Source organism: Acinonyx jubatus, chromosome D2 (genome assembly GCF_027475565.1).
Source record: "Acinonyx jubatus isolate Ajub_Pintada_27869175 chromosome D2, VMU_Ajub_asm_v1.0, whole genome shotgun sequence".
Classification (NCBI taxonomy): domain Eukaryota; kingdom Metazoa; phylum Chordata; class Mammalia; order Carnivora; family Felidae; genus Acinonyx; species Acinonyx jubatus.
This window is the reverse complement of record NC_069393.1, coordinates 6,106,830-6,120,150: the sequence shown is the minus strand read 5'-3', so window position 1 is coordinate 6,120,150 and position 13,321 is coordinate 6,106,830. Positions and strand designations below refer to the sequence as shown.

Genomic DNA, 13,321 nt, shown 5'->3' with positions numbered 1-13,321 from the left:
CTGGTGACAAAAAACAAAGGATCTTTCCCTGCTGTCTTCTTTCTAAGGACAGTTTTTGGGTTTTGGTGTTGTTGTTGTTGTTGTTTTAACGTAATCCTGCCCATCAGACCTTACAGCAGTAAAAAATGAGCCGTTTCCATGACTTCTCACTTGATTGTTTTTTGCCTCACTGGAAATAATTGCCTTCCTCTTTGATTCTTTGGAATATTTAGCAAGTGATACAAGGTCTGCCGGCTGTGGAATTTATTGGTGTTAATAAGGGTTCTGATACCTTCCAGCATTCGTTTCCCAAAGTTACTAACTGATGGTAACGTAGCCTTTCACCTTTGAAAGCACATATTTGTTGTGGTTGTTGCTTTTGGTCGCTGTTGAGTGCCTACTATTTAGGTACCAAACCAGGACCTTTATACACATTATCTCATTTAATTTTTACAACACTTCCATGAGAGTTACTGCACCCCTTTGTTGTTAGGGAAACTGAGGCTCAAGAAGTTAGTTAACTTTTCAGGGTGCCTGGTTGGCTCATTCACTGGAACACAAGACTTGTTATCGCAGGGTCATGAGTTCGAGTCCCAACATTGGGAGTAGAGATTACTTAAAAAAATTAAAAAATAAAATCTGTAATAAAAAAAGAAAGAAGTTAAATAACTTTTCTAGGTCATAAAAAAGAACCAGGATTCTGCCTGTGGCCTAACAGACTCTTACTGCCGACTCTTGCGTGATTTATGCCATGGCACCTTTCCAAACCGATTCTCATGTCTTTCCAAACCAATTCTCACCATGAACATCTTGTTAGTTTTAAAGAATTTATGTACTTATGTGAGCATAAGTACATCCATGTGTGTGGAAGACAAAAAGACTGCACCAAAAATGTTATGAGTGGTTATCTGGATGGTACATCTCTGGGTGCTTTTTAAATTTTTCTTTGGGGTGCCTGGGTGGCTCATTCGGTTAAGCGCCCAACTGCAGCTCAAGTCATGATGTCACGGTTCCCCAGTTCGAACCCCACATCGGGCTCTGTGCTGACAGCTCAGAGCCTGGAGCCTCTTTGGATTCTGTGTCTCCCTCTCTCTCAATCCCTCTCCTGCTCACGCTCTCTCTCAAAAATAAATAAACATTAAAAAAAACATTTTTTTCTTTGTATTCCTTTGTATTTTCTACACATATGAACATACGTTCTGTAATAAAATTTTTATGTTATGTGCTGAACTTAGTAATTGACACAGGACATTTCTAATTCATTGTTGCTTATTTCTAGATCAATTGGCCTTATTTCCTCCGTGGAAATCTAGTCACTATGATGTCGTAGTTGGTGTGTTGTCAGCTCGCCATAACCATGAACTTCGAAATGTGATAAGAAGCACCTGGCTGAAGCATCTAATGCAACATCCATCGTTAAGTCAACGGTAGGTCTGCTTAGTCGGCACCTTGCCCGATTTACTGAGTAAGAGTTGTGAAAAACTTCTTTGGTGATGGTCAGAGATGCTAATTTAGGCCTGTGGCCTTTCTCCCTAGGAGAAATGGCCATTTCATTTTGCCTTCCCTCCATGTAACTGAGTCACGAAAGGAAATTTTTCTTACTGTTTATTTAGTTTTGAGAGACAGAGCAAGTGTGCACATGAGCAAGGGAGGGGCAGAGAGAGAGGGAGGCAGAGGATCCCAAGGAGCTCCGCATTGACAGAAAGCCCGACGCGGGGCTCGAACTCATGAACCACGAGATCATGACCTGAGCCGAAGTCGGACACTTAACTGACTGAGTCACCCAGGTGTCCCACAAAAGTAAATTTAACTGAGGCTCTTAGCCAAAAGATAGTTGGGGGAGACTATATTCATTGGTTAACATACCTGCTATTTATAGATACCTAGTTTGTTTTATTTTGCTTTGTTTCTGCTTTGATTTAGAACAGTAATTTGTAAAGGGTTCTAGTCCAGAAGAGTTCTCTGCTTAGACAAGTTTGTGTGTGAATATGCTTTTCGCTAACTTCCCAGAGACGCACTTAGTTTTTTTCTGTTCTGTGGTCTTTTTTAGTCGTGTGATCTGCAGTGTGTGTGGTATGCCATGCTCTTTTTCCTGACTACCCTTCCGGGGTTGACTTTTGGTAGCACATCTGTTGATATTAGATGGCTTAGTTATTGGTTAGGAGCCCAAGGCCTTCGTCTTCTCAGGGAGACCAGCCTCTGAAGTTACAGAGTGAGAGGCTAGTGGAAGAGGAAGAGGTTGAACTCTTAGTCATGTGAGGACACTGAGGTGATGACTGGTTCTCAGAAGCTCTCTCAGGATTGCATGAAGCTGGCATGTTTGGGACTGAGTAGCTATACAACTGCAGAATTTTCTTATCATCGGCAGTGAACATTTACAGATTTCCTATCTTATGCATAGCAGCTTTCATTCTTTTTCAAGACCAGTTTCTTTCATTCATGATTTCAGTGATAATAGAACCCATTACCTGGCAAATGAAAGGCCTCAGACTCATCACTACTAATCAGAACCTCCTCTAAAACCTGTACTTTCTACGTAGTCTTTCCCATCTCGGAAAATAATGACCCCTGGGCGTCTGGGGGGCTCAGTCAGATGAGCGCCCGACTTGCCGAGGTCATGATCTCGCAGTTTGTGAGTTCGAGCCCCGCGTCGGGCTCTCTGCTGACAGCTTAGAGCCTGGAACCTGCTTTGGATTCTGTGTCTTCCTCTCTCTCTCTATCCCTCCCTCCCTCCCTCCCTCCCTCCCTCTCTCTCTCTCTGTCTCTCTCTCTCTCTCTCAAAAATAAATAAATATTCAAAAAAAAAGAATGTCACTAGGTCAGTCAGGAGAGGGCAAGAGGGAGAACTCTTGGCAGGGACCAGCCTTGTCACTCTGCCGTCGGGTCACCTGAGCACAATGCTCATAGCCTGTTTGTGAGGATGTTGAGGCATCAGGAAAATAGAAGTTTTAAAAATAAAATGTTGTTATCTTGATTTCTTCTTTCTCTCACATGCCACATCCAACCCATCAGCATCTTTTCTTGGTGCTACCTTTACGTCACCTCCAGAATCCAGCCTCTGACCACCTTAACCGCTGCTCTCGGCACCCCAGTCCTCTAACCATCAGCCCACCGCTGCCTCTCACCTGGATGATTGCAGAAGCCTCTATCTGAATTTCCCGCATCTACCTTTGATCCTCTGTATTTTATTTTCCATACAGCAGCCAGAGTGCTTCTTTTAAAATTAGTCAAATCGTGTCAGTTTTCTGCTCATATGCCTCCTATTGATTTCTCAGAGTGAAATACTAAGTCTTTACTGTGGCCTTTGACCTTATCTAGATCTACTTCCCCTACAGTGGTCACCATCACCGTGGTTCAGTACACTAATTGTGCTTCTGCCTCAGGGCCTTTGCACTTACTATCTCCCCTGTCTTTATCACTCTTCCACTGGATATCCTCATGGTTCCCCGGTCTCAGGTTTTTCAGATCTCTGCTTAGATTAGATGTCACCGTAGCAGCCCCATATTAAATAGCACCCAACCCCTTTCTGTATCTTCCCTTACTTGACTTTATTTTTCTTTCTAATACTTATCACCAACTAACATGTTTATTATATTTAGCTTTATATATATAAAGTGTTTGTCTTTCTCCGTTAGAATGTAGTTTCATGAGTACAAGGATTGGCTTTTTTCACTGATGTATTTCTGATACCTGCAACCTAACTTGGCTCAGGGGAAGGCACTCAACAGCTATTGAGGGAATGACTCAGAACTAAATGTCATGAGGAGAATTGACCTTCAGATATTCACCAGTAATTAATTTGTCATCATAGCATTCCTGCTTTAAATTTAGTAGGTTGGTGATTTGTTTTATAAAAATGATGGGATAGCTGTATAAAAATAGATATTAGCCCAAACTCCTTCCTGGGGCAGAGAAAGTTTATGGATCTGGTAAGAGTATTTAAGATGGCTTTAAAAAACTAACTTGGTAAATATAATTAATTAGCAAATTTATTTATTTCTGTGTATACTTTTATTATAATCTTTTTTTTTTTTTTTAACGTTTTATTTTTATTTTTGGGACAGAGAGAGACAGAGCATGAATGGGGGAGGGGCAGAGAGAGAGGGAGACACAGAATCGGAAACAGGCTCCAGGCTCTGAACCATCAGCCCAGAGCCTGACGCGGGGCTCGAACTCACAGACCGCGAGATCGTGACCTGGCTGAAGTCGGACGCTTAACCGACTGCGCCACCCAGGCGCCCCTATAATCTTTTTATTTTTGAGGGAGAGGGAGAGTGCTTATGAGTGGGGGAGGGGCAGAGAGAGAGGGAGACACAGAATCCGAGGCAGGGTCCAGGCTCTGAGCTGTCAGCACAGAGCCCAACATGGGCCTTGAACTCACGAACTGTGATGAGCTGAAGTCAGACGCTCAACCGAGTGAACCACCTAGGCACCCCTGCACTCTTATTTTAAATGCTAGTTGTTTATAAATGGTACTCTGCCTTAACTGGCCATTAGTAAAAGAAAGTGTTTGCATTTCTGTGGCTTACTTTCAAATCTTGCATTTCACTGAAGGAGCCAGACTCCACATATATTTCCAGGACCTTGTTTAATTACAAGCCTTTGTAATAAAATAAATAAGTTGTCAACTGCACGGAGGTAGTGTACTGCTTGTGGTAGAATATAAAGAGAGTCACAGTGTAGCCTGGGTCTTTATGGGGGAAGTTTAATGGAAGGAAGTAGAGGTAATAGTGTAATAAAATGTTATATGTGCTGTGATATAAAGAGATCGAAAACAGCCTGGAGTGTTTGGGAAACCCCAAACAGTTCCACGTAACTGGAACACGTGGGGTAGGGGCTTGTGGGCAAGAGTGAGGTGAAGCGCCGGGGAAGGAAAGAGAGGTGGAGAGACAGGGATGATGAGGTAAAGAGAGCAGGGCGGGTGTGGAACCAAGGGGTAGGCAGTGGCCGGGTCACGCACAACAGCCGTGGGGACAGGCCGAGGGGCTGAACTAAAGCGTGACCTTCGAGGAAAATGACGTCAGTAGGTGGGGGGAGGAGGAGGAGGAGGAGGATTGCTAGCTTTTAACATGGAGAACAGTGAAAGCATCAGTCGACACGAAAAATGCCAGATGAGAAGAGCAGGTGTCATGGGAAAGAAGTCCGCTGTGGGTATGTGGAATTTGTGGTAGCTCCTGGCGGTGGTGTGCTAGTAAGTGTTTACCAGCTGGCTCTCTGAGAAATGAGTATGTTTGTATGTACACATATGTTTCCTGTAAGTTTTGTTGATACAAAGGATGTACAGCACACAAGTGACAGGATAACTTGTATGATACTCTTTATTACAAATGCCGTGTAGCCAGCAGATTCTCCTGTGAATGCTTTTATTGTTTTAGACTTGCCTGATGCTTGCAACTGACAAAAGAGTGTAGTTCTGACATAAACGTTCCCTTTAAGTTAAAGAGTAGAACTAAAGTGACAACTGAGGTATGTGCCGGAAGTTTACTCTCAGTCAGTAGGAGTCCAGCTTCTTTGCTGAATCGGATAACAGGTTTTGGACAGTGGAAGAGTATTTCCTCAATTTTTTGTACCATTCACAGTGGGATGGCTACAAACACATAGCTTTTGTCTTTTAATTTTTATTTACTTATTTTTAATTCAAGTATAATTAACATACAATGTTACATTATCTCAGGAGTATGATAGAGTAGATAGAGCAGTTCCATTCAGTACTCAGTGCTCATTATGAGCAGCGTGCTCTTTTTTAAAGAAAAAAAAATTTTAAGTTTATTTATTTATTTTGAGAGGTGGGCAGTGAAGGAGAGAGAATCCCAAGCCGGCTCCGCACCAGCAGCACAGAGACCGATGCGGGGCTGAAACCCACCAACTGTGAGATCATGACCTGAGCTGAAACTAGGAGTCGGATGTTTAACTGACTGAGCCACCCAGGCGCCCCACGATAAGTGTGCCCTTCACCTATTTCACCTGTCCCCCCTCCCCACCTTCCCTCTGGTAACCACCAGTTTGTTTTCTCTAGTTAAGAGTCTGTTTTGTCTTTCTCTGGCTTACTGCACTTAGCATTATACTCTCTAGATCCATCCATGTTGTTGCAAATGGCAAGAGTTCATTCTTTTTTTATGGCTCAGTGATATCGCATTGTATATCTATACATCTCCCTGATCCATTCATCTGTCAGTGGCACTGGAGTTGTTTCCATGGACTGATACTGGCTGCGGTAAACATAGGGATGCACATATCTTTTCAAATTAGTGTTTTTGTTTTCTTTGGATAAATAGCCAATAGTGGCATTCCTGGATCGTATGGTAATTCTATCTGTAATTCTTTGAGGACCCTCCACACAGTGGCTGCACCAGTTCGCATTCCCACCAACAGCGCACAAGTGTTCCTTTTTCTCCACATCCTGGCCAACACTTGTTTCTTGTGTTTTTGATTTTAGCCATTCTGACAGGTGCGAGGTGATATCTCATTGTAGTTTTGATTTGCATTTCTGTATGGTGAGTGATGTTGAGCATCTTTTCATGTGTCTGTTGGCCATCTGGAAGTCTTCTTTGGAAAAATGTCTATTCATGTCTTCTGACTATTTTTAATTGGATTATTTGGTTTTTTGGTGTTGAGTTGTGTAAGTTCTTTATACATTTTGAATACTATCCCCTTATTGAATATGTCATTTGCAAATATCTTCTCCCATTCAGTAGGTTGCCTTTTTTTAGTTTCATTGATTTTTTTCCTTCATGGTGCAGAAGCTTTTTATTTTGGTGTAGTCCCAGTAGTTTAATTTTGCTTTTGTTTCCCTTGCCTGAGGAGACCTATCTAGACAAATGTTTCTATGGCCAATGTCAGAGAAATTACTGCCTTTGTTTTCTTCTAGGAGTTTTATGGTTTCAGGTCTCACATTTAGGCCTTAAACCATTTTGAGTTTATTTTTGTGTATGGTATATGAAAGTGGTCCAGTTCATTCCTTTGCATGTAGCTGTCCAGTTTTCCCAGCACCATTTGTTGAAGAGACTGTCTTTTCCCATTGGATGTTCTCACTTCCTTTGTCATAGATTAATTGACCATATAATTGTGGGTTTATTTCTGGGCTGTCTATCCTGTTGCGTTGATCTGTACAGACATGGCACATTTTTAAGTTTAATCTGCATTAACTTTTCCTCCAACATTTACTTTTTTCCCCCTCCCGTCACTTAAAGTCAACAAAACAATAAATAAGACCCTTATTTGTAGTGTTTGCTACCTTCCATGGTGTAAATACTCTCACCGTGACCACTTTGAACTAACTAATGCAACATCTCTGAACATAGAGTTGGGGAAGGTATGCATTAATTAGCACACCATTATATTTCCACCACATGGATAGAATAGATAAAAATAACCTCAAGAGCATAGATAACAGTGAAATAATTAAGAAATGATTAACTCAGGTATTTTCTTTGTTTTTAATGTAATGTATTAATTGTAAGTTTATGTAATTTAATAAAGGCCAGGCTTAATAACCAGCCCACAGAATTGCCAAACGTTTAGCGGTTGGCTCTCCCAAGCCAGTGGGCACAGGCTCCAGCACCTGTCACCTGTAGGCCATCTAGGTGAAGGTGTCCAATGAATATAGGCATCTTTTACTTAGAAGATGGGTCCAAACTAGAGACGCTAATTCAGAAATCATTCTCAAGCCAGTTGAAGCCTCAGGAGTAAACCGTGTCCAGGGAAAGCAAGCAAAAAAGAGCAAGAAGAGACAAGGGCAAAGCCCCGCTTTAGTATCTCCCCTAACGGACAAGCTGGGGAAGAAGAGCCAGTGAGGGGACTGAGCCGGCTGTGTAACAGAGGGGAGAGAGCCCTGTCCAGAGACCAGCGCTATCGAACCACAGGTTGAAGGGTTGAAAAGCATCTGTTGATTTAACAGCGAATCGGTGGCTACATTGGGGTAAACATCTCAGTGTAAGTGTTGGGTATCGAAGTTAGAATCTCTGTTTTATAAAATGAGTGGGACATGAGAAATTAGAGCCTGCAACTTTAGTTAATTCCTTTGTGGGACTGTAAAGGAAAGGGTAGAGACAAGGAAGGGATGGCAGGTATACAGAAATTAATACCAAGACTTCGTCGGGGCACCTGGGTGGCTCAGTCGGCTAGGCGTCCAACTTTGGCTCAGGTCATAATGTCATAGTTCATGAGTTGGAGCCCCATGTGGGGCTCTGTGCTGACAGCTCAGAGCCTGGAGCCTGCTTTGGATTCTGTGTCTCCCTCTCTCTCTGCCCTTCCCCCGCTAATGCTGTCTCTCTGTCAGAAATGAATAAACAATAAAAAAAATTTAAAAAAAAAAACAAAAAAACCACTTCATCGTATTTATAATGTGTAGGGAAGGGACCACACGGTACAGGTAACCGGCGAAGAAAGGTGTAGGAGAGGACCTCCTCTTGCATAGACAGACTGATCTGGAGCAAAAGGAATACCTTCTGACATAGAAGGAAGCAAGTCAAGAAGATTGCAGACAGAGATACGTTTGTGAGTCGGGGCATGAGAAACTGGCTTTACTGTAGTTGCTCATAACTGGTTTGAGCGTCTGCGGGCAGCCAGGCCAAACACTCAGACTTGCTTTAAAACAGCACGACAGTAGAGGGCTTACGTGGAAATCACTTGGTGGCTGGCGGCTTTTGGGTTGCTGGTTCTTTTGCTGGACTAGAAAAGGAAAGTTGGAGTGAATCGTCATAAATACTCGTGTCTCAAAGCGAAAGCTCTGATATGGGTGTGAGAAACGTGTGTGTGCAAAGTAAAGATCAGTATCTGATGTTAATGCCAACGTCTCTCTCAGTGTGCTTGTCAGGTTCATAATAGGTGCTCGTGGCTGCGAGGTGCCCGTGGAAGACAGGGAAGACCCTTACTCCTGCCGACTGCTCAACATCACGAATCCAGGCGAGTTGCCTTTTTCCTCAGCCCTGTCACTCCGTGTACAAGTCTGGTGTGGACGAAAAGCTGCTAAGCTCCCTAGCCCCGTGGTCCATTTTTATTTAGCAGACTAAAATTCAGCTTTCATCCAAGTGTAGCTTTCCTCTTTTTTGACAGTTGACTGATCACTGTTGGTATCTGTGAGGAGTCTTTATAGATGTACACAACTTCAGGATCCAGGAGAGTTAGCTGCTCAGCGTGATTCAGATGCATCTGGAGATTCCTCACACCTAGATAAGTACTGAATAACGGAATCTTGGACTTGGAGATAACTGCTCACTTCACTGTCTTGTCGAGTTAGAGTGGCTTGGTACAAATACTGTGAATCGGCTTTCTCTTAGGATTATTGTCTAAGCTTCTGCAAAAGAAAGAAATGGCAAAAAAATTTAAAAAAAAATTTTTTTAACGTTTGTTTTTGAGAGAGAGAGAGAGACAGAGTGGGAGCGGGGGACAGTCAGAGAGAGAGAGAGACACAGAATCCGAAGGGGGCTGTAGGCTCTGAGCTGTCAGCACAGAGCCCGATGCGGGTCTTGCACGCATAAACAGTGAGATCAGACCTGAGCTCAAGTTGGACGCTTAACCAACTGAGCCACCAGGTGCCCCCCAAAATTTTAAATATGAGTAATATTTCGCATTCCTTATAGTTCAAGATTTCTGGGAGTTCTAATGAGGCAGAGAGATGGTCCTGATTGGGTTCCCTTTGTTACCAGGGAACCGATTTTAGGTAATTGTGGATTGTGTAACAGTTTATCTTTCTTAATCCACATTTCCTATTTTCAACTGTGTTTCTAAGGAAGATTAAACTTTTCAGTCTTAAATGTGCTGATTATGACTTCTGGTATTTTGAGATTTGTCAAACCTGTATGATTACATACACCTCGCTTTTATAGGTAGCGATAGTTAAGTGTGTGGGCTTTGGAGTCTGGCTTCATGGCTTTAAATCTAGGCTCTGCCTTTTCTAGGTGTGACCTTTGATCAATTATTTACCCGTTTTGTGCCTCAGTTTCCTTTTTTTTAATGTTTATTCATTTTTGAGAGAGAGAATGAGCGAGCTGGGGAGGGGCAGAGAGAGGGAGACACAGAATCCAAAGCAGGCCCCAGGCTCCGGGCTGTCAGCACAGAGCCTGACAAAGGGCTTGAACCCACAAACCATGAGATCATGACCTGAGCCAAAGTCGGACGCTTAACAGACTGAGCCACCCAGGCGCCCCGTGCCTCAGTTTCATCATCCATAAAGTGGACATGAAAGTTCTTACCTCATAGGGACTGACTGGATGAAATAAGTTGGTATATACGTATAATATTTAGAATAGTTCCTGGGACGTAGTAGGTAGTTAATTTTATTTTAAAGAACCTGCCTTTTATAAAGTTCAGTTTCAATCAGCTTTTTAAATAAATTGTACCGTTATTTTCAGGTCTGTAGCGTAAAGCAGAGGTTTCTCACTCCCAATCTTTTAGTTAATGTTGCAATTACAATTTCATGGGCAATTGTGTTTCTCTGGAGAGAAGGTCCCTTCGCTTGCACTGTAGTCCCAGAGGGACCATGAACCTAATAAAATGTATTACTGATGATGTAAGAGTAGCCTAGAACGAATTACATTTGAAATCCAAAACCAAATCAAATTTTTAAAAATCTCACCTTAAATTAACCAGGCTTTTATTATTTTAAGGGTTACTATTCGTTAATAGTAAAAGAATGGAGCTGTCGATTAATAGAAGATTTTCATGTATGTAATACTTAGCTTACAGATTTTTAGAAAATATGAGTAACTAAATTTATATTGAATCTAATTTTATCGGTTTTGATGACTCAGACGGCATTTAGGTTTATTTTAATACCTTAAGGTCATCATGAGCACTAATCATCATCATGATACTCTGGCTGTGTAGAAGAGTTGATTAATAACATTATCAAAGCAACATAGTTTCCTGTGTCTAGGTAGCCTGAAGTCCAAGGTCCATCTGTTTTAAATAGATACGTAATTATGTTGTAATATGCTTAACCTGTTGGCCTTTAACATACATGCTTATATTTTGAATATCTTAAATTTACTGAGTGTATGAAAAAGAAAAACTTCTGCCGTCATCCAGTTTATTTAGCGCCTAGACTCCCTGGCCAGTGTTTGCCCAGCTCATGATAAAAAGTGTATCCTCCCTTTTCACCCTCCTGCTCATGTATGTAATTGGGTAGGAGCAATTGATTCCACTTAGTCACATTTTATTGAGCATCTGTTAAGTGTAAAAGAGCATTCTAGAAATTCTTAGGTAGGGATCCAAATGATCCACTGGGTGTCAGAAGAAGACTGAATTTCTATTTAACTGAAAATAAAATGTAATATTTATAAAGACTGAGCACACTGGTAACAGGAATATATGTGCATATTTTGTAAGTAAATATATGAGTGTGTATACAAATGTGTTTAACTGATGGGGTTGTGTGAGCAGCAAAATTGGAAAGCCACAGCTCTAAAAGATACAAAGGACTTTGAGAAAATCTTGTAGAATAGGTCTTTATATTACTTCACAAAGTGGCACCGATGTTCTCAGCCATGTGAACTCCTTCATGTAATCGGGCCTGATTAATTTATGGTAATTAAAAATGCTATTTGAAAAGGACAGTTTTTGGCTTTGATTTAGACCAGGGAGTGTAAAGTGCACTGAGTTCAAAGTCAATAAACCTGGGGTTGATTCCTGGCTCTGCCACTTTCTGTGACCTTGAGTGAGTCACTGAAATCACCAGGCCTCAGTATTGTAACCCACGATGCCAGATAATGCCATACGACGTAGCAGTTGTGAAGATGTAAGCGTGATGGGGCCTGGTGCATGGGGTGTGATGAAATGCTTACTGTGTGTGATGTGCTCCTCTTTTACCAGTATTGCATAGGGTTTTTCAGCGTCACTGGAAGTGATTTCAAGTACTTTTGTCTTACGACATCACAAGTATTTTGTTTTTTTATTTTTTATTTATTTTTTAGTTTTTTTTCTCATGTTTATTTACTTTTGAGGGAGAGAGAGAGAGACAGAGTGCTAGTGGGGGAGGGGTAGAGAGAGAGGGAGACAGAATCTGAGCAGGCTTCAGGCTGTGAGCCGTCAGCACAGAGTCCGACGCGGGGCTCAAACTCACGAATTGCAAAATCATGACCTGAGACGAAGCCGGGTGCTTAACTGACGGAACCACCCGGGCACCCCAGCGACATCACAAATATTTTAAATTGCCCAGCAAGAAATAGGAATTTTGGAATTTGCAGAGCAAGACTAAATTTTCTCATTATTTATGAGTGCATTAGGTACTGTTTTTAATATCCCTGTTTATCCAACCTTTCCTAATAGATAGATGCCTTTGATAATATTCCTCTGTGGCGTTTGGACATATATATGCCCACATGTGTATACAAAAACTTACTAAAGTTGTTCTGATGATTAAAGATTTTACCAAGATGTGGGTGAGAACTTCATTCTTAAATTTCAAAATAAGTTTGTTTTTGTTCCTGGAAGCAGCCATATTTCTGGAGAGTTTTTTTAATTACTGTCATTTGTGAATTATAAGATTATATTTCTTTGGTTACGTAAAACTCCTTTTCTCCTTACATCCTTAGTTTTGAACCAGGAAATCGAGGCATTCAGTCTTTCTGAAGACACCTCATCAGGAATTTCTGAGGACCAGGTTGTCAGCGTGACCTTCCGAGTCCTCTACCCAATTGTTATTACCAGTCTTGGGGTGTTTTATGACGCCAGTGATGTGGGTTTCCAGAGGAACATCACTGTCAAGCTTTATCAGGCAGAACAAGAGGTATGCACTGTTTTGGTTTTGTTTTTTTTTTTACAAATTTCCCCCAGTTTTCTTTTTAAAAAACACCAGCTTTTTCCTCATGGCATATAGCAGATTGGGAGACTACATAATTACCTGTGGTTGGAAGACTTCCCTTACTAATTGGATACATGATAGCATAATATATTAATATGCTGGTTTGGGAAGAGAATACCAATGGATAATAAACGTCTTGTATCTAGAAAAGAAAAAAATTGGACCAGGTTAGAAATTCCCAACCGAAAATCCCCTAAAGCCTAAGGAATTACAAAAGTTGATAGTGAACGTAAAAACTTTGGGACTCTGAGGTATAAGCGAGTATTATTGTCTCTGTTCCAAGCCTGAAAGTCTGTCGCTATAATGCAAGGCTGACAGCTGCTTCAAAGGTCTTTTGTAATGAGGATGTAGAGGGAATGAAAGTTTAAAACAGCTGGGCTTACTGTGTTCCTGATATGTGGGGAAATCTGATTTGTTCACAGAGCATGTCTGAAGGAGTATGTCAATGAGGAATTGCATTTGAAAAGATCCATTTGTGGGTTTTAAACTATAGAAATCTTGGCAGAATTCTACAGTGAACACCCATGTATCTACCTAATT

General features: G+C 41.5%; 1 protein-coding gene across 3 annotated transcripts in view; it reads left to right on the top strand.

Annotated features, from left to right (window-relative positions):
- B3GALNT2 (beta-1,3-N-acetylgalactosaminyltransferase 2) overlaps nucleotides 1-13,321 on the top strand; it is a 59,758-nt gene that overhangs the window by 13,861 nt on the left and 32,576 nt on the right. For all 3 annotated transcript variants that reach the window (XM_015080714.3, XM_027046970.2, XM_053207603.1), the window contains exons 2-4: nucleotides 1,259-1,406; nucleotides 8,783-8,883; nucleotides 12,513-12,706. In XM_015080714.3, the coding sequence (XP_014936200.3) occupies nucleotides 1,259-1,406; nucleotides 8,783-8,883; nucleotides 12,513-12,706 (443 nt within the window). The remainder of the gene's footprint in view (nucleotides 1-1,258; nucleotides 1,407-8,782; nucleotides 8,884-12,512; nucleotides 12,707-13,321) is intronic.